At 38.1% G+C, this 26,311-nt stretch overlaps 1 protein-coding gene across 1 annotated transcript in view; it reads left to right on the forward strand.

The window, feature by feature from the left end:
* FAM114A1 (family with sequence similarity 114 member A1) overlaps window positions 1-26,311 on the forward strand; it is an 86,008-nt gene that overhangs the window by 11,728 nt on the left and 47,969 nt on the right. Inside the window, exon 3 of the mRNA XM_077136603.1 lies at window positions 6,272-6,359. Within this exon, the coding sequence (XP_076992718.1) occupies window positions 6,272-6,359 (88 nt within the window). The remainder of the gene's footprint in view (window positions 1-6,271; window positions 6,360-26,311) is intronic.

Genomic DNA, 26,311 nt, shown 5'->3' on the forward strand with positions numbered 1-26,311 from the left:
GCCACAAAACATAGCAAATAAGTGAGACATTCAGAAACCCTAGGTTTGGAGATTTGCAGGCTGTTGATAAAGAGGTAAATGAGGTGACTTTATAGAATATCTCCTTAGTCAGCAAGTCCCTCTGAAATAGGCAGGTACCATACAGTAAAGATTTGAGCCAAGTCTTTCTGACTCTAATACCTGTTTTCTCCTTCTTTCCTATGGTGGGAGGAAGCATGGTTCCCAATTTTTATTATAGATGCTGTTATTAATAAATTAAGAAAAATACCTTTGTACATTAAGAAAAAATATCTTAGCCACACTATTCTGATAACTTAACGAAACTGCATAAGCTCCACTAATTCAAAATGTATATGCTGTTGATGGATAGATTATATTGTAATTTCATATTTCTATTACTCATAACAAGGTTGTTAATAATGGTGGCTTAATGAACTGTCAGTATGGTTCTAACACACCTGCCTTCTTGAATTTTTTTAGTAAAACTGAATGCATGTTTTAAAAAATGAATGCATATTGTTTTTGAAAGCACCTTATAAATCTCTACCAGAGAGAAGAGACACTGAGAGCATTTTAGGGACTTTGAAAATATGGGCATTTCCTTATAATGAAGTATCTGGATAAGAATTGCAAACACTGACCACAGAGTTGGGTCAGTGGTTCTGGATGTATGTGTGTGGCATTGCATCATGAGCTCAGCTAAAATCAAAGGGCAGAAAACTGACATGGCTGGCGGGAAGAGGGGAGAGTATATTTCTTTCACACAGGTCATATTTAAACCCTTATAAGTCGGGAAAATGTAGCTTATTTTTAAGAATTACCAGAAAAGGGGATTCTACTCTCTCAGTAGCCTATCCTTTTATCTTAAATTAGTACTTGAAGTCAATTTTGTGCCTACACTTTAAGTGTTATTCATAGCCTCTATTTTACTTGTCCTGTTTGGACACTTGTAGGGAGTCCTGAAGAGAATAAATTCTACAAAGATTTTTGAGTCAAAAGTTCATTTACTAGTTCTTGTTTGGACCTTACACACCATTCCCCTGAGGAATGGTAGGTTATATAGGAAAACAGTCATGTCTAAAAACCTGATTGAACCAGATATATCTGAGCCTACTAGAATCTCATCATCTCTTTTTAAAAGTTTCCATGGTGTCATGGTTAGGGACAGGTGTCAACTTGGCCAAGTTGTGGTACCTGTTCATCTGATTGGGCAAGCGCTGGCCTGTCTGTTGCAATGAGGACATTTCATAGGATTAGGTCATGATCACGTCAGCTACATCCACAGCTGATTCCATTTGTAATCAGCCAAAGGGGAGTGTCTTCTGCAATTAGTGATGCTAAATCCAATCATGGGAAGCCTTTTAAGGAGGACTCAGAGGAGACAGGTTGCATTCCTGCTTTGGCTGGTGAGCCTCTCCTGTGGAGTTCGTCCAGGCCATCCATTGGAGTCATTGGCTTCGCAGCCTGCCCTGTGGATTTTGGACTCTGCGTTCCTACGGTCACGTGAGACACTTTCATAAATTTTATATTTGCAAGTGTTCCCTGTTGGTTCTGTTTCTCTAGAGAACCCTAACTAATACACATGGGAAAATGCCTGCTTCACTAAAACATCTGGCAGAATAGCCTTTGAGAAAGTACAAATCAAGATCTTCTAGGGCACACTAAACTTTGTAATGATGTACACAAATATGTACACATATTTCTCTATAAGTGATTTGTATCTGCATAGTTCCTTTGGGTCTAAGACCCCTTAGAATCCACACCACTAACTTCACCCTTGCCAGAGTCAGCATGGTGGACTATACAACCTGGCAGATAGGGTGGTATGACTAGAGAGGCCTAGAGCAGAGGGTGGGGCCAGTTTTCTGTCAGCTGCTCAGCTGTCTCCTCTTCTTTGAAGGATCATTATGTTTGAATCCTTTGAAGGATTCCAAGTTTATGCATTCAGAGAAATTACGTCTGTCTTTGGGGTGCTTTCTCCTTTGTACATGCTGATGAGCAGACTTAGAAGTCAATGAATTGCATCTTCCAGCAAGAATCCACTCTGCAGTATCCATGAGAGATGAACATTGGAGGTTGGACCAGATTCCCTAAGGCCTCCACCATCCCCATGACACCATGTATTATGCTCAGGAATTCAGGTACCCACAAGTCTAATAGGGATAGGGCAGTGTTATATTAAAGCAAGGAAAGCATGATGTGTGCTAGATGGGACAGGCACAAGCAAAGCCTTAGTTGGAGCATTTAAACTGATCTTACAAAGTCAGGAAAACCTTCAGCCTCAATTTAGAGATATGTTGTCTTGGATGTTGATCATGGGTGTCATGAGTTCTCAGAAATCTTGGAGGACCTTATACTACCTGATTAACCCTTAAAAGGCCCAAACTAGATCAAATTTCTCAAACTCTTAACACCAAGAAATGTTGCCCAGAATGGGAGGAAAAATAAATAAATAAAAGGCTTCCCTACTATTCAGTATCAATATATAAAGCCAATTATGGAGAAGGTAGGGAATTGCAATGTTACCACTAAAAGTATTTTCAAAGGAAAGTATAGAAAGTATAGCTTGATGGATCTCTCCCTAGAAATGGAAAGGTAGAATGCTAAGATCCATAAAATTGCTGTTGAGGAGAACAAAAAGAGAAGATAGGCCAAGATATGCTGGTGACAGACTTCTAGCTCTTAAACTGGGTGAGAAGAGTTCGCTCCAGTTGTTTGACAATTTCTGTTTTTAAACCTACCCTACAGGATGACACCTGTTTTTTTGTCTTGGGCAATTAGGTGGATGTGGTGCCATTTGGCCATATAGGACAATGGCTCCTGAATCTGGTGTGCATTGCAATCACCTGGGAGCCTCCCTGGGCTCTACCCTAAAAGAGTCTAATAAAGGGTCATAGTGGAAGCCAGGACTCTTTTTTTTTTTTTTTTTTTTTTTTTTTTTTTTTTTTTTTAAAGAAAGACAGAGAGAAGGAAGGAAGGATAGAAGGAAGAAAGGGAAACATCTTTTAAACATTTTCTTGTTTTATTGTATTCTGTTTCTCCGTTTTTGTTACATGGGCTGGGGCCGGGAATCGAACCGAGGTCCTCCGGCATAGCAGGCAAGCACTTTGCCCGCTGAGCCACCGCGGCCCGCCGCCAGGACTCTTTTTAATAAGTCCCTCAGATGATTCTCTTGCAGTCAATCTTTGGACCAGTGTTTGGATACCAGGACACAGAAAGTGCTAATTGTAGGCTGGGGTGGGATTGAGAAGATGGTGAGTTCAGTATTGAACATGCCATAGGACATCCAAGTGAGGATTATTTTTTAGGCAGTTAGTTATAATGATCTCTGCAGCCCAGAAGAGATATAGATTTGGAAGCTATCAAAGTATGAACTGTTATTTAAGTAATAGGAATGATTGAGATTAACCAGATATTATATATAAATAAAGAACAAAGGCCAAGGACCCAGCCCTGGAAGACTCCTACCTCAAAGTCATTTTGGGTCGTTCATAGTTCTTAGATTCTTTTTGATGTATTACAGTAGCCACCATAGAAGTTGAGGGGGTGAGAGTTATATTTTCCTTCCATAATCTCACCAGCATATTCTATAATAAAAGCTAATCTTAGGTCAAATTGTACCACACTGACATTTTAAAATTGAACATTATTTACGGTAAAGTGTAAATCAGTTCATTAACCTGTTCTGCAGCCCTGAGAAGGTCCCAGTGTTCTGTCCTTTTAGGAGCTCTGTCCACCACCTTGAGTGGTGGTACAGAAAAGACCAATATGCACAAAAATGTTAGTAGCACGGCATTGATGCTTTAAACTGTCCTATGTTTAATTTTAAATCTTCCCAGAGTTGAATACTACCAAGAAAGAAAATTAGCTAGAAATAACTGTGGTCATTTTTAACCAGATTTTGATAGAGCTGTAGTCATCCTGAGCAATTGACATCCTCCCGACTTTCATAGTGAGACCTTTCTTAGAGTCCCTATGTCATGAGTTACAAAACTTAAAAAGGGCTTAGTTTCGTAGCTCCTGTTGCCCACAGCTCTGGATGCAAGGTACACACAAAATCTAATTCCTGATTTACGCAAGGAAATAGGCCAACCATGTTGATCTTTGATGTTTCAGATAGGTACGTATTTTTTCCATCTAAATGTTATAGACCTTTAAATTTGATGTTAATTCTAAGATTTGTAAATTTATCTATTTATCGATACCTTTGGACATGATAGGAGCCTAAAATAAATAAATGTATTTTCTATTTAATAATAAAGGCCTTTGAATGAGATGCTTGATATGTAAATGTCTTCTATTTAACTTGAGAGAATTTTGAAATTGATGGGCTCTTGCATTCTTTCATATTCTTAGGACCACAAATTGATTATAGAAGTTTAAATGATTTCTAACTGAGGTTTGATTATCCCTCTTGAACAAGTCACGTCTGATTGTTATATATTATATTATATTGATATGAGGTCATTCTTCTGAGAGTTTATGTGGAGGGTGCAGGAAGTTGAGAGAGTTCTCAGCGGATGGCTTATTTTCTCTGTGAATTAGGACGTGAAGTTGCTATTAAGGGAGGTGAGGGTTTCACAAGGGAATGGGGTTGGTGGTAAGAAAAAAGCTTCAAAATAAGCATATTTGATAACGGAAGATCTGAGTAGATCCATGCCGCCTAGCTTATAGTCTCATAAATGTATGCCATTCAAACCATTTGAAGTGGAGACAATATTCATGATGTGAGATATTTATAATACATGGTTACCATTTAGTTTATATGGTTTTCCTATTACATTTGCATGTTTTATTTGTCAAAATTTATTTTATTTTGGTAACAAAGATTCTTTGCTGTTCATCAAGAAAAGTCACATCTCAGTGTCAAAAGAACTTTATTAATAAAGCAATTGAAGTAGTCATTTTTTTATATAGCCAGAAGTCCTATAGTCATTTACATTTATTTCCATTTGCTAGTCAATTACCAGCTGTCAGAACATATTAAGTATTGTAAATTTGAGACAGAAGCTGTCACCCCTAAGTGTATTAACTCTCCCTAATCACACAGGTAGAGTGATTTGTCCCGTGAAAGAATGATATTAATCACCAAGTTATATCTGTCTTCATGATGGTATAAAGTTGCCACTGACTTCCATTACTGAAGTGAAGTAAATCAATGCAGACACCAAAAATAAAAGCAGACAGTCATGAGCCATGAGTATTTCCATTCTTACTAACAAGTTTCTCATTGTTTCCAAATAGAAAAAATGCCAGCCAAATGTCAAAGTGTTTTGCTTCATATATGTGTGTGTGTGTATCATTATATGCCAGATACTTTAATAGGCTATGGGGTTATATCAATAAGCAAAACATTAAAAGAGAGGTTGAGGTGAGGATATGTGGGAAATTCATGGAACCCAAAGGTAGGAATTCAATAGGACCTCAGAGAGGAGCTGTAACCCTATCTAGGTGTCTTAGAAACTATCAGGAATTCTTACAACTCCTCTGAGCATATCTCCTTCATTTTGCTCACCCAGCTTTCTCTAATTCATTAATCTACATGGTGGGTAGAACATGGTAACCCCAGATTGCCTGAGTTTTCATCTTCTGCTTAAGCAACCAGTCTAAGCTGAACCAGAATCATCTGATCACAATTCTAAATTCCTAGGCAAAATAATTTGCATCAGCTGAGGCTGGAGAGTGTCTTACCCCTGTAGGTGAGAAATGTACTTACAAGGAACGTTTTGAGTAGCATGGACACCTCAGAAGATGTCTACCCATTGCTGCAACTTGTCTCCGGCTATTCATGCTTCGCTATACACTTTCCCTATCATCCATGCCAGAGCTCTCTTCTACCACCCCAAAGGTTTGAAAGTTGGCTCTACTTTGGAGAGCACATTTGGTTGGTTCTCTAAGATTTGCCTGGGTCAAGGTTGTTCTCAACTTTTTCAGATCATTTTTGCACTCCTATGTATTATATCTTTTCTTCACACAGCCCTTGTCTTTGTCTTTTTCTGTCTGGCTTCCAGATAATGGGAGAATAACAATTAACTCCTTTATTCTCACTTCAAACCAAGCTTGTTAGAAGCTACCACCAGTTATCAGTTTGATTCCAAAGTACACACTGCAATGTGGGTTGGGATATTTTTATGGCCCTTATAAACTATAAGCCAGTGAGATATGGTTGTTGCTGATTTTTTTTTTACCTTTGTGTTTCAAATGAATGGGAGTTTTTCTGTACAGGGATAAACTGAATTGCTGACTTTGTGACTAATCTGTTTTTCCACAGGCTGTGGATGCCTCTGTGCCTGGAGGGGGATGGGCAGGCTGGGGTTCCTGGGGCAAATCTTTGCTCTCCTCTGCATCTGCCACAGTAGGTAAGCAGTGTATGTTGCATTTAAATAGATAAAGTCAAAATCCTAATGGGTAATACTAAAAGAGTTTAGCATTGGCCCAATGAGGTATTACAAACAAATCCTTTTTTAGTACTTACTAGATATTGGGCCCTGTTCTAAGTGCTTCACATGCATTAATCCATTTATTCCTCAAAAATAATGCTATAAAGCAGATATTCTCATTTTCTTCATTTTACACATGAGGAAATTAAGTCACAGAGAAGTTAAGACCTTGCCCAAATTCCAATAGGGCCCGGGCTGAGGTTTGAACCATGTCGTATGAATTTTAACCACTGTATTTTGTTGCTTCTCAAAATACAAGATTAGAGCTTTTATAATAAATACTTTTTTAAAAATTATACTATGTTCTTAAAAATTTATGTTTATTATCCCACTTGAATTTCTTTTAATGTACAACTCACCTGCTCCTTAAAAGGATTTAAGATGTCTTGATAAAAGACACTTTATCAACAAGGGTATTGAAATACAAATAGGAAAAAAAAAATGCAAATAGGAAAGCCAAGGCTAATTAATAGTTTCTATAAATGAGCATCGACCTTAACACTGAGCTTCTTGGCTGCCAGTAGATTATCTATTTCTTAGTGACTGAGAAAACAAAATTTAGTTATCTAGGGATTGTTTGCTGGTATAAAATTTTTAAAGAAATGTATTGTATTGGTTCTTCTACAAAGAGAAAGTGTGTTGAACAATATCTTTGTGGGTGCAGGTTTGTCAAAATATTCTTCACGTGACCATTTCTTATATCCACTCTTTGTAAATACTGAGGGCATAACATAAAAATGCCAAAGATAATTTAGCAAAGCTATTTCATCTTGAAGGCAGGGGTGAGAAGAAGGACCAAGTAATATTACTTTCAGACAGTCTGCCTACCTATTCCCAGGTATAGTCCACATTCCACAGCTCTAAGGATCTTGTGATGGGCCAGGAATTGGTCCAGTTCATTGTTATTCCTGTCCCAGGAGGGAAAGGAAGACCTTGAGGTCTTTTCCCCTAAACCTCTAGACCATGGCCATAAGGGCCAAATACCTAATGTAATGGAACGTAGACTGTCTGGACAAATGGGTAGGTTGCATTCCCCTAAGTCCATCTCTGTCAAGTATCAGTTTCCTCAGGAGGCCTCTGGCAGGAGCGAGACAGTAGTCAAATCTCTCTGGCGAATGCCTGCGGGGCAGATTTTCTGTATCACTGATCAAGAGAGTGAGATATCCCTTGGGTACCACATGTGCAGATGACAGATTTAACCCAATTAAAGCCAAGGAGCTTGTTTTGTTTTCTCAACAGAACGCCATCTCTTCTTGAGGATGAGGTATGAGCACCTGCATGCTTCCTGCTTCCTAGAGAAAACATTTGAGTTTTAGCACCTCACTTTAAGGTCTTGTCATTGCCTCATAGAGGTCTTCCTTACCTGCCCTGTCCAAAAATGTCCACCCACCTCCAGTTACTTTCTGTCACTTTTCTCTGTTTGGTTTCTTCCATAGATACGATTGCCCCTCAGGTTTCTTATCTATTGTTTGTTTACTTGCCTATTTTCTGTCTTCCTCCATTAGAATGTATGCTCCATGAGAATAACACCTTCTCTGATTGTTCACAACTACATCCTCAGTGCCTCAACACTGCATGATGCTTTGTAAATACTTAATAAATTTGTGTTGATGAATGAATGAATGTAGTTCCTCTTAGTTCAGAATTTGTTATAATTTATTTTGTTTGTCATAAATTATTTGATTTATCTCTTTGATAAGATTATTTATGCATATGGTATTAAACTCAAGAAATACAAAACATTATACAACGAAAACTAAGTCTCTTTCCCCTGTTACTTAGCAACCACTCAACTACCCTCCCAAGGGACAGCCACTATTTTTAAAGTGCATATTTTAAATTTGATGTTGTTAACTTCATTCTAAATGATCTAAATGCATTCTGAATTTTATTTCCAAATTTCTTCCATGGAAATTCTATCCGTTTGCATTCCCTATTGGCAAAGGAGGTGATTACTGGTTTCCTAAGCACTCACCATCACACCATATTATCAGATATTTTGATCTTTGCCAAACTAGTTGATAAAATGAGTGGCTTCTTTTCATAAATTCAAAAGCCTTTTTTTCTGACCCATTTTTTTCTAATTCTTTATTTTTCTATAGGTTGTTGACCTTTTTGATTATAAATTACTTACAGACTAAAGAAAGTAACTCTTTGTCCCATGAGTTCCAATTCTATTATCAACTTGTTATATTTTGTCCATGTACAATTTAAAAATTTATATGTAGTCCCATTTATCAATTTTTTCTTTTGTGGCTTCTGGGTTCCTTGTATCCTATTTGTAAAAGCATTTTCCACACCAAGATTATTAGGAAATTCTTCCATGTTGTCTTATATGATTTTACATTTTTATTTTTTACTTTTTAATATTTGAACTGTCTGGAATTTATTTTGTTGTATGCGATGATGTAGGGATCCAACTATATATATGAATGTATATTTTTTGATGGCTAGCCGTTTGTCATCCCCATTTATTGGATAATCCATCTTTTCCCCAAATGAATTTCCCACATGAGTTTGGGTTTATTTCTGGACTTTCTCTTCTGTTCTTTTCTGTTCCTTTGAACAATTTCTCTCTTCGTGTATCTTTTTGTAAACTTGCTTTTCCCAAAACTACAACTACCCTATTGAACCCATTCTGACAAAAGCCCTGAATTTTCTTTTAATTGTTAAGCCCAATGGCTGCTTTCCAGTGTTTGCTATATCAATGTCCTTTCTCACTCTTCTCCTTTGCTTTCCGTTATTCTCATCTCCTCTTTCCTAATCAAGTCTCTCCAGTTCCTCTTCCTCTTCATACCCCGAAATGTTGATATTATCCCACACCCTGTTTCCATTTCTCTTTATTTCTTACTGTATACTCTATATACCTTGGACAGTTTCATCTGCTGGTGGACATTGCCTGCCACCCAGAAACTAATGGCACCAAATCCTAGTCTCCTCGGCTTCACACCCCTAATTCCATCTGTCCACTGGCTGACTACCTCCACCGGCATGTCCCATGGACACCTCAGACTCATTGTGTCCAAGCTAAGCTCATTTCTTCTTCTAAAACTTGCTCCTCTCCCTACCTCCTCTAATGACATCATCATCCATTATAGGACGCTCCAGAGATGACCTTTGTTTTCATCCTTCACATCCGGTTGGTATAGCAGTCATATATCCTGGGTCTTTGGGACTTCTTACTATTTTATGACTCCCAGTGAAGAGGATCTGTTACATGTTTATCAAATTATTATTTAGTTGTATGCTGTATAAGGCTTTCTATATCAATGCTTTTATTATGAAACAGAAAACAAAAATCTGACGTCTTTTCACAGGTCAAAACTGGGTGAGGGAGGGGATGTGACCATTATTAGACAACCACTTTGTCCAGTCTTCAGAACCATTGCTCATATCCACTCCTTCTTCTTCATCCTGTCAATCACTACCCTGTCTTGGCATTTATCAGTGCTTTATTCAGTTGTTATAGCAGCCATCTCTATTCCCCAACCTCTGCACTGCTTCCAGTTATCTTTCTGAAATGCAGGTCTGCCTCTGGTGACCACCTTACTATTCAGGCTACAAAGTAAATAATCAACATTTTTTCAGAGGTCATCTATAATTCCTATTTTTTTTCCAGATTTATATTGACCTTCCCTTTTTAATTCACTTAAACTAGTGTCTCATTGGCCTTTAGTTTTCTGCTACATGTCTGTGATGTTTATCAGAGCATCATTCATTCACTCATCCAACCAGCATTTATTGAGTACCTGCCAGATACTTCTAGATGCTGAGAGTCTCTTGTTGAATAATATCAATAGTAAACTTCTTACGGAGCTGACATTTTACTTAATTCATTATGGAGCTCACATTTTACTTAATTCATCATTTTTACAATAGACTTCTGAGATAGCCATATAGGTGATTTTATGTAAAGTCCTCAAAAATGCTTTACTGATTAAAAAATATCACACTGCATATCCCTGAAGCAAAAAAATGAATCTTTCATCATTTAAGTGGAAACCAAGTGCTGTGGTCAAATTTTAAATCATTACCATTCCTTGTCTGCACGTGTTTGTGTCAAAACCAAGCTCTCTTAAGTCTCAGCCTCCTCCTGCCCCTATATGGAGAACTTCTTAAGCACTGGGCATGATGCCGAATGCTTTACTGTAAATATTATCTCATTGACGCTCATGTAAAGTTTAATGGGTAGGTATAGTCTATAGTTGTTATTCCCATTTATTATTCATACAGATGAATAATATGCCCAAAGCCACACACCTCTGGCCATAAAGGAGCCAAGACCTGAGCCCAGGGCTGCCCCACTCCAAAACCTGTACCCCAAACCACTGGACCAAACTTGATGTTCCAATGTGCAATGGCCGCACTTAGGAGTGACAATGTTTTCTGTACACAAAACTAAAACCTTGGAGTCTGAAATTTTGTTTAAATTGGAATAAGTCATGGAAAGTAAATAATATGGTCATCAGAATTATAAGGCTCTTTTCATGTTCATGTTATAAAGCAGCAGAGTTCTGCATGCTTCCAGTTATAATGATGTCCAAAACTGCCCTGGCTTATAATGAATTCAGTGCTTCAGCAGGTTCTATAATAGATGGGGGATTTATTTTCTCTACCAAAAATATAAATATAAGTTCCTTCCACAGTAAATACAGAAATCATTTATCCCATGGGTAGCAAGGCAGGTGTTTTTTGTCACCTTTGAATTTCCCCCTTTCTCTTTATATGTTATGTGGAAGCTTCTCTGCAAGAAGGCAGCTATAACTCCTCTGCTCCTGGTTGTTCTATTTGCTATGGTTTCTCATCAGTCAGTGGCTCTGCCTCATCATTCAACTCTTGCTTCACTGAGTCCTTACAAGGTTTTCCATGCACTAAATGGCAGCTCACCCACTTAATGTAACCAACCAGCATCTTCTTAGATGTCCTATTATAATCTGACCCTTGCAGGTGTGTAGTCTAGTGCAGCCTTGGTTCCACTGGACTGGCTATGTTCCAAGGCCCCTGGGTTTTGTTCCCTTGTTCAAGTATAACCAGTAGATGATGCTGGCTTTACTGCTTTAAAAGCGGGATGTAGTTGATGAGAACAGGTCCCATTCCCAACTGGAAAGCACTCAACTTTTGGCTGGATTTGAAATCAGTGTCTTAATCTATAGCCTGTGCTTGTGTTCGGTGTTGCTTTAGAACTTTCCCTGTGTGTGAGGCACCACAAAGCTTATAAATAGCATCTTGTCACTAGAACAGCCACTTTAAAATTCTTGTAGTCCTTGCCTTCCTCTGTGCAGCAACTGATCCAGAATAGTCTAGAGAGGGTCCTGCATGTTCATTGCACCCGTCACCTTTACCACTTTCCTTCTTGTGGTTTGGTTGGTAGACATGGGCTTTCTTTGAGATTATATGGCATTTGTATATCATCCATAAAATGTCAGAATGAGGTATAGTCTATAGTTGTTACTCCCAACTTGTATTAGTTTCTATTGCTGTGTACCTGTTATGGGTTGAATTATATCCCTAAACAAGGCAAGTTCAGGTCCTAACCCTTTGTGACCTAATTTAGAAATGGGGTCTTTGAAGATGTGATTTGTTAAGATGAGGCCAAACCGGATTTGGATAGGCCCTAATCTAATATACTAGTAACCTTATAGGAAAGGGAGAGGAACTATGGTAAACACAGGGGAGAAGTCCACATAGATATGGAGACAGAAACATCTGTAAGCTAAGGAGCACCAATAAATGCCAGCAAACCACTAGAAGTTAAGAAGAGGCAAGGAGGAATTCTTCCTTAGAGCCTTTAGAGGGAGCACAGCTCTGCCAATACTTTGATTTTGGACTTCTAGCCTCCAGAACTGGGAGACAATAAATTTCTGTGGTATAGAACCACCCAGTTTATGGTATATTGCTATGGCAGTCCTAGGCAACTAAGACAGTAACAAATTACCACAGCTTCATGGGCTTAAAACAGCATATATTTTATTATCTCACAATTTCCCTAGGTGTGGAGTTCAGGTGGGGTTAACTGGGCCCTCTGCTCACAGTGCTTCCAGGCAGAAATCAAGGTGTCAACTGGTTGCATTTTTATCTGTGGGTCAAGGTTGTCTTCCAGGGACATTCAGGTTGTTGGCAGAATTCAGTTCCTTGTAGCTGAAGAACTAACATGTCATCTTCTCGCTGGTTTTCAGCCACAGGTCACTCTCCATTTCCTAGAGGCTACCCTTAGGTCCTTCCTCAAAGCCAGCCGGAGAATCTCTCTTGCTTCAAATATTTCCCTTCTGGAAGGACCCAGACCCTTTTAAAGGCCCACTTGCTCAGATAAGACCCATGCATTAAGATTCTTTCTTTTAACTAATTCAAATTCAACTGATTAAGATCCTGAGTTGCATCTACAAAATCCCTTTACCTTTGCCATGTAATCTAACTGACTCACAGAGTAAAATTCTGTCATCTTTAACAGTCCTGCCCACATGTAAAACGGAGGGGACTACACAGGGTGTGTCTACCTGGAGATGGGACTCTTCAGGGCCTTCTCGCAGTAATATTGCCATACTTCTCTTTTCTGTTTGAAATCCTCATCAGTTACATCACCAACTCCAGAAGCTTAGTATTTCTTATGGCTATGACTGCATGCTGGAATTTTTGAAAAGGGAAAAAATTTTGATATTTTTCTCTTGTTTGTAGCCAATATGAAAGACACATGAGGGAAATCATAGAGATTTTGAAATGTTGGTGCTTATTCTTATCCTTTTGGACAAATTGGAGACAAGTACTAACTTGTTCATCACCACTGATCATCACAATCCCAAATAATGCAATAGAAATATAACTGAATACCATCCCTAAATTGCTTTGAGAATTCTGCTCAAAACATGCTGTGTCTTTACGTAGTAATAGTAACCAAAATAATAGCAATATACACTTTTAAAACTAGAAAGTAGCTATGCTGGTTTGAATGTATTATATAACCCAGAAAAGCCATGTTTTAATCCTGATTTGATCTTGTAGGAGCAGCCATTTCTTTTAGTCCTAATTCAGTACTGTAGGTTGGAAACTTTTGATTATATTATCCCCACAGAGTTGTGACACACCAAGTTGTGCATGTGACCTTTGATTAGATGGAGTTGTGACTCTGCCCATTCCAAATACGTCTTGATTAGTTCACTGCAATCCTTTAAATGAGTAAACATTTTGGAGAGAATCAGAAATGACAGAAGACTCAGAACCCACAGGAACTTCACAGCAGAGCTGATATAGATGCGGATATGTGGAAAACAGAGACACAGATGTTTGGTGATGCTTGGAACTCAGCAGATGTTGCCTTGAGATGTTAAGCAAACCAGAACCTGGAGAGGGCCAAAGGAAGCCAAGAGTTGAAAGCCAGTCCTGAAGAAGTAAAGTGAGGAACCCTCACAGGAACAGTGGCTAAAAGCAAGGGAGCCCAGGAGCAGAGGACCAGCAGATGCCAGCCATGTGATTATCCAGCTAATAGAAGTGTTCCTGACCCTTCGGCCTTTCTTGAGTGAAGGTAATCTCTTGTGGTGCCTTAATCTGGACAATTTTACTTCCTTAGAACTTTAAACTTCTAACTCATTAAATTCCCCTTTATAAAAGCCATTTCATTGCTGGTAAATCACATTCCAGCAGCTTTCAAACCGACACGGTATCTTTGTGGACTTGATACAGAACTAAAACATGTAGCATAAAGGGAGACTGAAGTCATGGATTTGCAGGCTGGAAATGGGCAGGAGTGGTGCAAACTAAGATTCTCATACCTCATGAAACAATGTCAATGAACTCAACAAATGACAAAAAAATAGAGCAACTTATGAAAAGGACTTTTAAATATGTATGCTTGAGATAAGAACAGGTTCTGGGAAGATGGTGGAATAGGAGAGTTAAGTTCATCGCTGCTCCAAAGAACAACTAGAGAAGGGACGGGAATGCGACTGGGACTGTGATTCCAGGGTGTTAGTGACCTGGGAGGGTCTTCTACCCCACATAGATAAGTCCTGGTTGTAAAAGCTGAAAAATTGAAATGCAGAGAACCAGATACCATCCAGCTAGTGCAAATCGCATAACGCCCCCTTTCCAAATGAAAGGCCGGAACACTCTGCAGTGCACGGACAGGAGACAGGGACTAGGAAGTAAGCCAAGTAACGTTCTTTGAACACACCACCGCTGCTCCATGACTGGTGACTTCTCCCACACCTCACACACCTGAACCCTGTTATCCACCCCCTTCATCTTGCTGTAAGTGCCCCCACCCCAATGCGTCCCCACCCCACACCTCCACCCTGCACATACACACCTGTCCCAGCCCAACGTACCTCTCCTGTTCAAGCGCACAGTCTCATCCCGCCCCTCCTGAGATCTCAGGGAAACGATGGACAAAACGAAGCACACTAATATGAGAACTATTGGTATCTCAGGGAAACGATGGACAAAACGAAGCACACTAATATGAGAACTATTGGTGTCCCAGAAGGAGTAGTGAAGAGTAAAGGGCTAGAAAGAGTAGTTGAGGATATAATGGGGGAAAACTTCCCAACCCTTATAAAGGACATAAATATATAAGTCAAAGAAGCCCAGTGAACTCCAGAAAGAATAAATCCAAATATGCCTTCCCCAAGACACATACTAATCAGTCTGTCAAATGTTGAAGAGAAGCAGAAAATTCTGAAAGCAGCAAGAGAAAAACAATTTACTACATACAAGAGTAACCACATAAGACTGAATTCAGACCACTCAACTGGCACTGTGGAAGTGAGAAGACCAGTGGTGTGATGTATTTAAGATCTTGAGAGAGAAAGACTTCCAGCCAAGAATTCTATACCCAGCCAAACTGTCTTTCAAAACTGAGGGAGAGATTAAAATTTTCACAGAGAAACAAATGCTGAAAGAATTTGTCAACAAGCGTCCGGCCCTACAAGAAATACTAAAGGGAGTTCTACCAGCTGGAAAAAAAATGACAGGAAAGGGAAGACTGGACAAAGGTACAGAATTGAAGAGTACTAGTAAGGGTAACTTAAAGGATAAAAAGAGAAAGAGGGGAAAGAATATATAGATCTGACAAAAACCAAACAATAAGATGGTAGATTCAAGAAACACCTTTACAGTAATTACTTTGAATGCTAACAGACTAAACTTACCAATTAAAAGATATAGATTGGCAGAATGGATTAAGAAATATAATCTGTCTATGTCGCTTACAAGAGACTCATCTTAGACACAAGGATACAAATAGATTGAAAGTGAACAGATGGAAACAGATGTTCCACGCAAGCTATAACCAAAAGAAAGAAGGAGTAGCTTTCTTTAAAGCTATAAAGACATCATATGAGACAGAGAAGGACACTATATATTTAAAAAAGGAACAATTCACCAAGAAGAAATAACAATCATAAATGTTTGTGCTTCCAATCAAGGAGCTCCAAAGTACATGAGAGAAACATTGGCAAAACTGAAGGGAGTGATAGACATTTCAACAATACTAGTAGGAGACTTCAATACACCACTTTCCTCTATAGATAACACAACCAGAGAGAAGATCAGCAAGGAAATAGAGAAGTTAAACAATTTGATAAATGAATTAGACCTAACAGCATATATAGATCAATACACCCCAAAACACCAGGATATACATTTTCCTCTAGTGCTCATGGAACATTCTCCAGGAGAGATCATATGCTGGGGCACAAAACAGGTCTTTATAAATTTAAAAACATTGAACTTATTCAAAGCACTTTTTCTGATCACAATGGAATGAAGCTGGAAATCAATAACCACTAAAGAAAAAGAACTTTCACAACTATACGAAGATTAAATAATACACTCTTAAAGAAGCAGTGGGGCAAAGAAGGAATTGCTAGAGAAATCAGTAGCTATCTGGAGATGAATGAAAATGAGAATATGACATATCAGAACTTATGAGATGCAGCAAAGGCTGTGCTGAGAGGGAACTTTATTGTCCTCAGTGCCTATATTAAAAAAGAAGAAATAGCAAAAATTGAAGAATTAATTGCTAACCTGGAGGAACTTGAGAAAAAAAAATAAACTAATCCCAAAGCAAATAGAAGAAGAGAAATAACAATGATTAAAGCAGAGTTAAATGAATGGGTGAATAATAGAAAAAATCAACAAAACCAAAAGCTGTTTCTTTGAGAAAATCAATAAAATCAATGGACCATTAGAAAGGCTGACAAAGTAAGAAAGAGACGATGCAAATAAAATAAAAAATGAGAGGGGGCTCATTACTACAGATCCTGAAGAAATAAAAAAAATCTTAAAAAGATACTTTGAACAGCTACATGCCAACAAACTAGACAACTTAGACTAGATGAACAAATTCCTGTAAACACATGAATGAGGTACACTGACTGAAGAAGAAATAGAAGATCTCAACAAACCAATCACAAGTAAAAAGATTCAATCAGTTATCAAAAATCTTCCTACAAAGAAAAGCCCAGGGCTAGATGACTTCACAGCGGAATTGTATCAGACATTCCAAAAAGAACTAACACTAATCCTACTCAAACTTTTCCAAAATATTTTGGAAAAAGGAACATTACCTAATTCATTTTATGTAGCTAACATCACTTTAATACCAAAACCGGGTAAAGATGCTATAAGAAAGGAAAACTAGAGGCCAATCTCCCTGAAGAACATAGATACAAAAATTCTCAACAAAATACTAGCGATTCGTATCCAACAACCCACATTAAAAGAATTATACACCATGACCAAGTAGAGCTTACACCAGTAATGCAAGGATGGTTCCACACAAGAAAATCAAATAATGTAATACAGCACAGTAATAGATTGAAAAGGAAAAATCACATGATCATCTTGATTGATGCTGAAAAACATTTGACAGAATTCAACATCTTTTCTGATAAAAACACTTCCAAAGGTAGGAATCAAAGGTAACTTCCTCAATATGATAAAGAGCATATATGACAAACTGATAGCCAGCATTGTACTCAATGGAGAGAGACTGAAATCCACTAAGATCGGGAATGAGACAAGGATGCCCTCTGTCACCACTATTATTCAACATTGTCTAGAAGTTCTAGCTAGAGCAGTCAGGCAGGAAAAAGAAGTAAAAAGTATCCAAATTTGAAAGGAAGAAGTAAAACTTTCATTATTTGCAGATAACATGATTGTATACTTGCAAAATCCTGAGAAATCTACAATAAAGTGTCTTGAACTAATAAACAAATTCAACAAGGTGGTGGGATATAAAATTAATTTGTAAAAATCAGTAATGTTTCTATACACAAGAAGTGACTTAACTGAGGAGTCTATTAAGGGCAAAAAAGTCCATTCAAAATAGCAACTAAAAGAATCAAGTACCTCGGAATGAACTTATCTAGGGATGTAAAGGATATGTACACAGAAAACTACTTAGCATTGCTAAAAGAAATAAAGAAGACCTAAATAGGTGGAAAGACATTCCATGCTCATGGATAGGAAGGTTGAATGTAGTTCAGATGTGAATCCTACCCACATTGATTACATATTCAATATAGTACCAATCAAAATTCCAGCAACCTATTTAGAAGACTTGGAAAGGTTAATTACCAAATTAACCTGGAAGGAAAAGAGACCCTGAATAGATAAAAGCATCCTAAAAAAGAAGAACGAAGTGGGAGGATTAACCCTTCCTGATTTTAAAACTTATTATAAAGCCACAGTGGTCAAAACAGCCTGGTACTGGCACAAAGATAGAAGTATTGACCAATGGAATTGAATCAAAAGTGCAGAAATAGACCACCAAGTCTATTGTCAACTGATTTTTGACAAGGCCCCCAAATCCGTTGAACTGGGATACAATAGTCTTTTCAGTAAATGGGCGTGGAAGAACTGGATATCAATAGCTGAAAGAATGAAAGAGGACCCTTACCTTACACCTATACAAAAATTAACTCAAAGTGGATCAAATATCTAAATATAAGAACCAGTACCATAAAGTTCCTAGAAGAAAATGTAGGGAAATATCTTCAAGACCTAGTAATAGGAGGTAGCTTGCTAAACTTTACACCCAAAGCACAAAGAATAACAACACAAAATAGATAAATGGGAACTCCTCATAATCAAATGCTTTTTTGTACCTCAAAGACATTGTCAAAAAGGTGAAGAGGCAGCCAAATTAATGGAAGAAAATATTTGGAACTCACACATCAGACAAAGGTTTGATATACTGTATACATAAAGAAATCCTATAACTCAACAACAAATGAACAAACCCAGTTATAAAATGGGCTAAATATATGAATAGGCATTTTTCTGAAGCGCAAATACAGAGGCTAAAAAGCACATGAAGAGATGCTCATTTTCATTATCTATAAAGGAAATGCAGATCAAGACTACAATGAGATACCACCTCACACATATAAGAATGGCTGCTGTTAAACAAACAGGAAACAGTTGTCGGAGAGGATGTGGAGAAATTGGGGCATTTATGCACTGCTCATGGGAATTTATAATGGTACAGCTGCTATGGAAGACAGTTTGGCAGTTCCTTAGAAAACTAAATAACGAGTTACCCTATGACCCAGCAATAGCAGTATTGAGTATATATCCAGAAAAGCTGAAATCAGTGGCACAGACATTAGCACACCAATGTTCATAGCAGCATTATATTCACAATTGCTGAACGATGGAAATAATCCAAGTGCCCATCAACAGACGAGTAAACAAATGTGGTATATATATATATGATGGAATATTTTGTAAGATGAAATGATATCCTGAAGCACATGACAAGATGGGTAAGCCTTGAGGACATAATTCTGAGTGAAATAAGCCAGACACAAAATGATACTGTATGATTCCACGTTTATGACCATGGTAAAGGTAAAATCAGAGGATTATAATACAGAGTATAGAGCACCTTTGATACGTGGAAGCTAGAGATGGGTGAACAGTTAGCTAATGAGTTTGAGATCAAATGTAAGGGGATAGATAGAAGCGAAGGCAGTCCACTAGTGGATCTATAAGTAATATTATCATATTGAAGGTCAACATGATTAAAAGGGGTTGTATAGATCCATGTGTCCCACTGATTAACACTACAAATATAAATAAGTTCTTATATGAACTACTTCAAAAGTATGAATCTTGTACGAACACTGCATAAATTTGGGGTATAGGGGAAAAACTGCTATTGCATGCTATGGGCTCTGTTTTATAGGAAAATATAAACCTTACCACAGCAACACCAGAGGTAAATAATGGGGGGAGGGACAGAGTCAAGAGGATGTTTGGATTTTCTATTTGGTGAGGGTGTGTTTATATTTCTCTTGAGAACAATGAAGTTACCTAACATTGAGAGTGTTGATGGACTGTTGACTTTGGGCATTATACACGTGATGCCTAATGAATAGAGGTGGCAGAAGGATGCACTGACTGAGAAGTAGATTAGAGAATGATGGTGTATACGTATGAACAAATATTGTGCTGCTACAAAAAGGAACCAAGTTGTGAGGTTTGCAGTATTGTGAATGAACCTGTGGGACATTTGGTGAGGCAAAATAAACCAGAAATGAAAAGCTTTTGTTGTTTGGTCTCGTTTAGAAAATGCTTATAAGAAAATAGAGGCCTAGATTGTTAGCTCTTATAGCAGTCACGTTTAGTCTGGAGTGGTAATTATCATTTCTGGATTTTGAGAGACTGTTTAGAGATAAGAATGAAGCTGATCAGGTCAGGATTAAGGTAATCCAAAATACAGGGGTAAAGAAGACATTGTCTGCATTTTAGAACCTATTCTACTCTTGAGGCCAAAGGAAGAAATGTTTATTTTGTACAGATCCTAAATTTTCTATACAGCATAATCTAACTCAAACTGTCTGGATAGGTCATTTAAACAATTGAAACACAGGGACCCCAGAATAAGAATGAGGGCCTTTAATCCTGTATAATTTAATGCAATGCCTGGATACATCCCAGGTATATTAAGCAGATAATCAAAAAGTATTAGCAAAGTCCTTTGAGGGATGAAAAACAATATGGAACTATTAAACTTTACCATCAAGGAAACCCCTGATAGTAAGTGAGAGAAAATATTTGGAAATCACACATCAGACAAAGGTCTGATATAATGTATACATAAAGAAATCATACAACTCAACAACAGATGAACAAACAACCCAGTTATAAAATGGACTAAATACATGAATAGGCATTTGTGCCAGTTTGAAAGGCCATGTTTTAATCCTAATCCCATTTTGTAAAGGCAGCCGTTTCTCCTAATCCCCATTCAGTACTGTATGTTTGAACCTGTAATTAGATCATCTCCCAGGAGATATGACTCAATCAAGAGTGGTTGTTAAGCTGGATTAGGTGGAGATGTGTCTCCACCCATTCAGGTGGGTCTTAATTAGTTTACTTGAATCCTATAAAAGAGGAAACATTTTGGAGACTGCGAGAGATTCTGAGAGAGCAGAATGACATAGCCACGAGAAGCAGAGAATCCACCGGCCAGCGACTTTTGGAGATGAAGAAGGAAAACACCTCCCAGGAAGCTGGAGAAGAAGCTAACAGATGACACCGTGTTTGCCATTGCCCTTCCAGCCAAGAGAGAAACTCTGACTGTGTTCACTGTGTGCCTTTCCACTTGAGAGAGAAAAACCCTGAACTTTGTTGGTCTTCTTGAATCAAGGTATCTTTCCCTGGATGCCTTAGATTGGACATTTTTATAGACTTGCTTTAATTGGGACTTTTTCTTGGCCTTAGAACTGTAGATTAGCAACTTATTAAATTCCCCTTTTAAAAAGCCATTCTGAAAAAAAAAGAAAAACAAACAGGGCAGGCCACGGTGGCTCAGCAGGCAGGGTTCTTGCCTGCCATGCCAGAGGACCCAGGTTGGATTCCTGGTGCCTGCCCATGTGAAAACAAACAAACAAACAAAAAGCCGTTCTTTTTCTAGTGTATTGCTTCCCGGCAGCTAGCAAACTAGAACAACATTTTTCTGAAGAGCAAATACAGATGGCTAAAAAGGGATGGGTTATTAGGGACACCCAAATCAATAGACGAAGCCCTTGATCTTGAGGCTTGCTCTTGTGAAGCTTATGTAGGTAGCAGAGAAGCTTAACCTACCTGTAGATATGCATAAGAGTTACTTCCAGAGGACCTCTTTTGTTGCTCAGATGTAGCCTCATTCTCTATTAGCCCAATTCTGCAAGTGAGATCATTGCCCTCCCTGCTATGTGCGACATGACACCCAGGGGTGAAAGTCTCCCTGACGGCATGGGATAAACAATGCCACCCTGACGACCAAAAGGGGGAAAAGAAGTGTAAGAAATAATGTATTAGTGGCTGAAAGAGTTCAAATATAGTCAAGAGGCTACTCTGGAGGTCACTCTCATACAAGCTTCATTTAGACATTGCTATCTATCATAACCTGCCAAACCCCAACCAGAACCATTCCTGCCATCCTACAGCAATGTATAAAATTCTACAATGGTCCCATGCACTAGGGTAACTTTCTAAGAAACATACATCCTCCAAATGGGTCCCTGGACCAGATAAGTCCTGAGACCTAGAGGAGCCATGCCTCTCCAGAATATCAACTAGTTCCATCTCCCTATCCCATATTATTGACAGCCCCTTCCAACATGAAAAAGGTAGAATGGGCATAGCCAAAATACCCATTAAGAGTGAGAAAAAGATCAGAAGTGGTGGTGGAGTTATACAGAGAAGGTAGGTTTAACAAACAAGTATGATTGCTGAATCATTTTATTGATATTTCTTTTAGTCTCTGGTATCTTAGAGCAGCTAGAAGTAAAAACCTAAAATTGTGGAATTGTAACTCATACCAAACTCTGAGATCTCTTCTACAACTAATTGTTGGCCTGTGCTTTGAAATTTATTGCTGTTTTGTATAATGTTATTTTTCATAAAAAAGAAAAAATGTTGATTGTGCTGGTAAAAATATATATACTCCTTTTAGCCTCCAACATTCTGAAGCAGCTAGAAGGAAAAATCTGAGATGATGGAATGGTAGCCCGTGACTGACACTGGGATCTGTCCAACTACTTGTTGAAGAGTGCTTTGAAAATTATTGCTTTTTTCTTTCTTTGCTGTGTATTTATGTTATGTTATACAATACAAAAAGTTAAAGAAAATAAAGGATAGAAAAGTATGCTTGAATTGTTGAAGAGATAAAGGAAAAAATAACATCCTTAAGGCAAGGACAAGAAATTCTGGAACAAAAGCAGCTGATATGAACTGATATAAATCAAGAGCAGGTGATAAAGAAACCAATAAGAAATCCTTGAAACAAAAAATGTCATTGAAGTTTAAAACAAAAATACAGCTAAATACATGAAATAAATATTAGACTAGATACAGCTGAAAGAAAATTCATAATTCGAAAGATAAGAAAGTGATTGACCCAGATGAAAGCCCAGAGAGATAAAGGGATGGAAACTATGATAGAGGAGTTGAGTTCTTGAGAATAAATTGAAAAGCTCCAACATCCCCTGACATAAGTACCAGGAGTAGAGAATAGGGAGAATGGTAGAAGGTGATATTTTAAAAGGTAATAGCTGAGAATTTTCCTGGATTAAGAGAGAACAAGTCATCAAGAAAGTAGAAAGACAGCCTACACAATGGGAGACAATATTTGGAAACGACATATCAGATAAAGGTCTAGTATCCAGAATTTATAAAGAGATTGTCCAACTCAACAACAAAAAGACAGCCAACCCAATTACAAAATGGGAAAAAGACTTGAACAGACACCTCTCAGAAGAGGAAATACAAATGGCCAAAAGGCACATGAAGAGATGCTCAATGTCCCTGGCCATTAGAGAAATGCAAATCAAAACCACAATGAGATATCATCTCACACCTACCAGAATGGCCATTATCAACAAAACAGAAAATGACAAGTGCTGGAGAGGATGCGGAGAAAAAGGCACACTTATCCACTGTTGGTGGGAATGTCAAATGGTGCAACCACTGTGGAACGCAGTTTGGCGGTTCCTCAAAAAGCTGAATATAGAATTGCCATACGACCCAGCAATACCATTGCTAGGTATCTACTCAAAGGACTTAAGGGCAAAGACACAAACGGACATTTGCACACCAATGTTTATAACAGCGTTATTTACAATTGCAAAGAGATGGAAACAGCCAAAATGTCCATCAACAGACGAGTGGCTAAACAAACTGTGGTATATACATACGATGGAATATTATGCAGCTTTAAGACAGAATAAACTTATGAAGCATGTAATAACATGGATGGACCTAGAGAACATTATGCTGAGTGAGTCTAGCCAAAAACTAAAGGACAAATACTGTATGGTTCCACTGATGTGAACCGACATTCAAGAATAAACTTGGAATATGTCATTGGTAACAGAGACCAACAGGACTTAGAAACAGGGTAAGATAATGAGTAATTGGAGCTGAAGGGATATAGACTGTGCAACAGGACTAGATACAAAAGCTCAAAAATGGACAGCACAATAATACCTAATTGTAAAGTAATCATGTTAAAACACTGAATGAAGCTGCATCTGAGCTATAGGTTTTTTTGTGTGTATTTGTCTGTTTGTTTGTTTGTGTCTTTTTTTTTACTATTATTATTATTTTTATTTTTTTCTCTATATTAACATTCTATATCTTTTTCTGTTGTTTTGCTAGTTCTTTTCCTAAATCGATGCAAATGAACTAAGAAATGATGATCATGCATCTATGTGATGATGTTAAGAATTACTGATTGCATATGTAGAATGGAATGATTTCTAAATGTTGTGTTAATTTCTTTTTTTTCTTTAATTAATAAAAAAAAAGAGAACAAGTACTCAGAAGATATGCACCAAAGGCAATGTAAGATAAAATAAGTCTAAATTTAGACATCTCAAAGTATATAAGTCAGTTATTGCCACAGTAATGCTGTATAACAAACAACTGAGAAATCTTAGTAGCAAACAACAGTAAGCATTTATTTCTCATGCATCCGCAGTTTGCCAGGGTCAACTCATGGAGGCTGGCTTGGCTTGGCTGGGGAGACTCTGCTCAACATGTGTTCATGCTGCAACCCAGGCAAAAGGAGCAGCAGCTACCTGAGAAGTGGTATTTAGCAGCTACTGAATTCAGGAGGGTTCTTATGGCAATAGCCAAAGGGCTGAGGGGGGCATGTTTAATAGTGTAAGCATCATGTTTGCTGATATTCCATTGAGCAGGGCAAGTCACATGACTATGCCTAAAGTCAAGGAGTGGGAAAGTATTTCATAATTGCTTCTCCCCTTTTGCAGAAGCAATTGCAAAATTACATGGCAAAGGCCAGGATATGGGGGGTGGGGGATGGGGGGCGTGGATTTTAGAGAACTGAGGCCAATCATTGAATCTAGCACATGAAGTAGATGGAGTAGAAGAACATTAGGATTAGAAGAAATCTAAAGAATAATTTGAAAGGGCAAGTGTCATCCCAGTTATGTCTTCCAAACACAATGGCCTTTATGTTCTTATTATTGACTCAAACGTGTGGTATAGTGATCCATTAGAGATGAGAGAGGCAGTCTAGGCATAACTCATATTATATGGAGATAAAATATCAACCCCAGGTCTTTTTACTATTAGCAGTTTATGATCATAGGGCAAAGTTATTGAGAAACAGTACTCACAGGAGTAGACAAGTGCTTGAAGGTTTGTAAATTGCCTGTGGGAAACAAAGAAAGAAAATAACTCCCTGTTCAATTACAATTGATTTCTACTCGGAAATCTCATGTCATCCCTCAGGTAATTCCACTTGCCTGTAAGAGTGCAAAACATATAGTCCTTTAGAAAACACAGGGCTTTCAATTGAGCACTAGAGATAGAAATCATTGTTTCTTACAGTCATGATCATAGAGCTGTTCAGAGTTGGCATGAGAAGAATTGGAGAACAAGAACATTCAGATGGTGGTCCTTTCTTGGAAAGAACACTACCAAGACTTATAAACCTGAAACCTGGTCTTGACTCTGCTACTGCAAACTTTTGGTCACAAAAGACTGTCATGAGCAAGCTATGCTAGGCACTTAAGCTCTCTGAGACTCAATTCCCTTGTTTGAAAAAGTGTGAGTGGGGGATGTTCTAGTTTGCTAGCTGCTGGAATGCAATATACTAGAAACGGAATGGCTTTAAAAAAGGGGAATTTAATAAGTTGCTACTTTACAGTTCTAAGGCTGAGAAAATGTCCCAATTACAACAAGTCTATAGAAATGTCCAATCAAAGGCATCCAGGGGAAGATACCTTGGTTCAAAAAGGCCGAAGAAGTTCATGGTTTCTCTCTCAAGTGGAAGGGCACATGGTAAACACAGAGTTTCTCTCTCTCATCTGGAAAGGCATATGGTGAACACAGTGTCATCTGCTAGCTTCTTCTCCTGGTTTCCTGTTTCATGAAGCTCCCCGGGAGGCATTTTCCTTCTTCATCTCCAAAGGTTGCTGGCTGGTGGACTCTGCTTCTCGTGGCTGTGTCATTCTGCTCTGCTCTCTCTGAATCTCTCATTCTCCAAGACATTTCCTCTTTTTTAGGACTCCAATAAACCAATCAAGACCCACCCAAATTGATGGAGACATGTCGTCATCTAATCCAGCTTAACAACCACTCTTGACTAAATCGCATCATCCAGGGAGGATGATCTGATTACAGTTTTAAACATACAGTATTGAGTAGGGATTAGTCTACCTTTGTGAAATAGGATTTTGATTAAAACATGACTTTTCTAGGGGGCATACATCCTTTCAAACCAGTACAGGGAACATGATAAATTCTCAAGTTCCTTTTAACTTCCAGAATATGATTCCATATTCTGTGGCTACCTATAAAAGAGGAAAGATATTTGTAGCCACTATCCTAAGTGGAAAGATGCATAAAGTCAAATGACT

Source organism: Tamandua tetradactyla, chromosome 19 (genome assembly GCF_023851605.1).
Source record: "Tamandua tetradactyla isolate mTamTet1 chromosome 19, mTamTet1.pri, whole genome shotgun sequence".
NCBI lineage: Eukaryota > Metazoa > Chordata > Mammalia > Pilosa > Myrmecophagidae > Tamandua > Tamandua tetradactyla.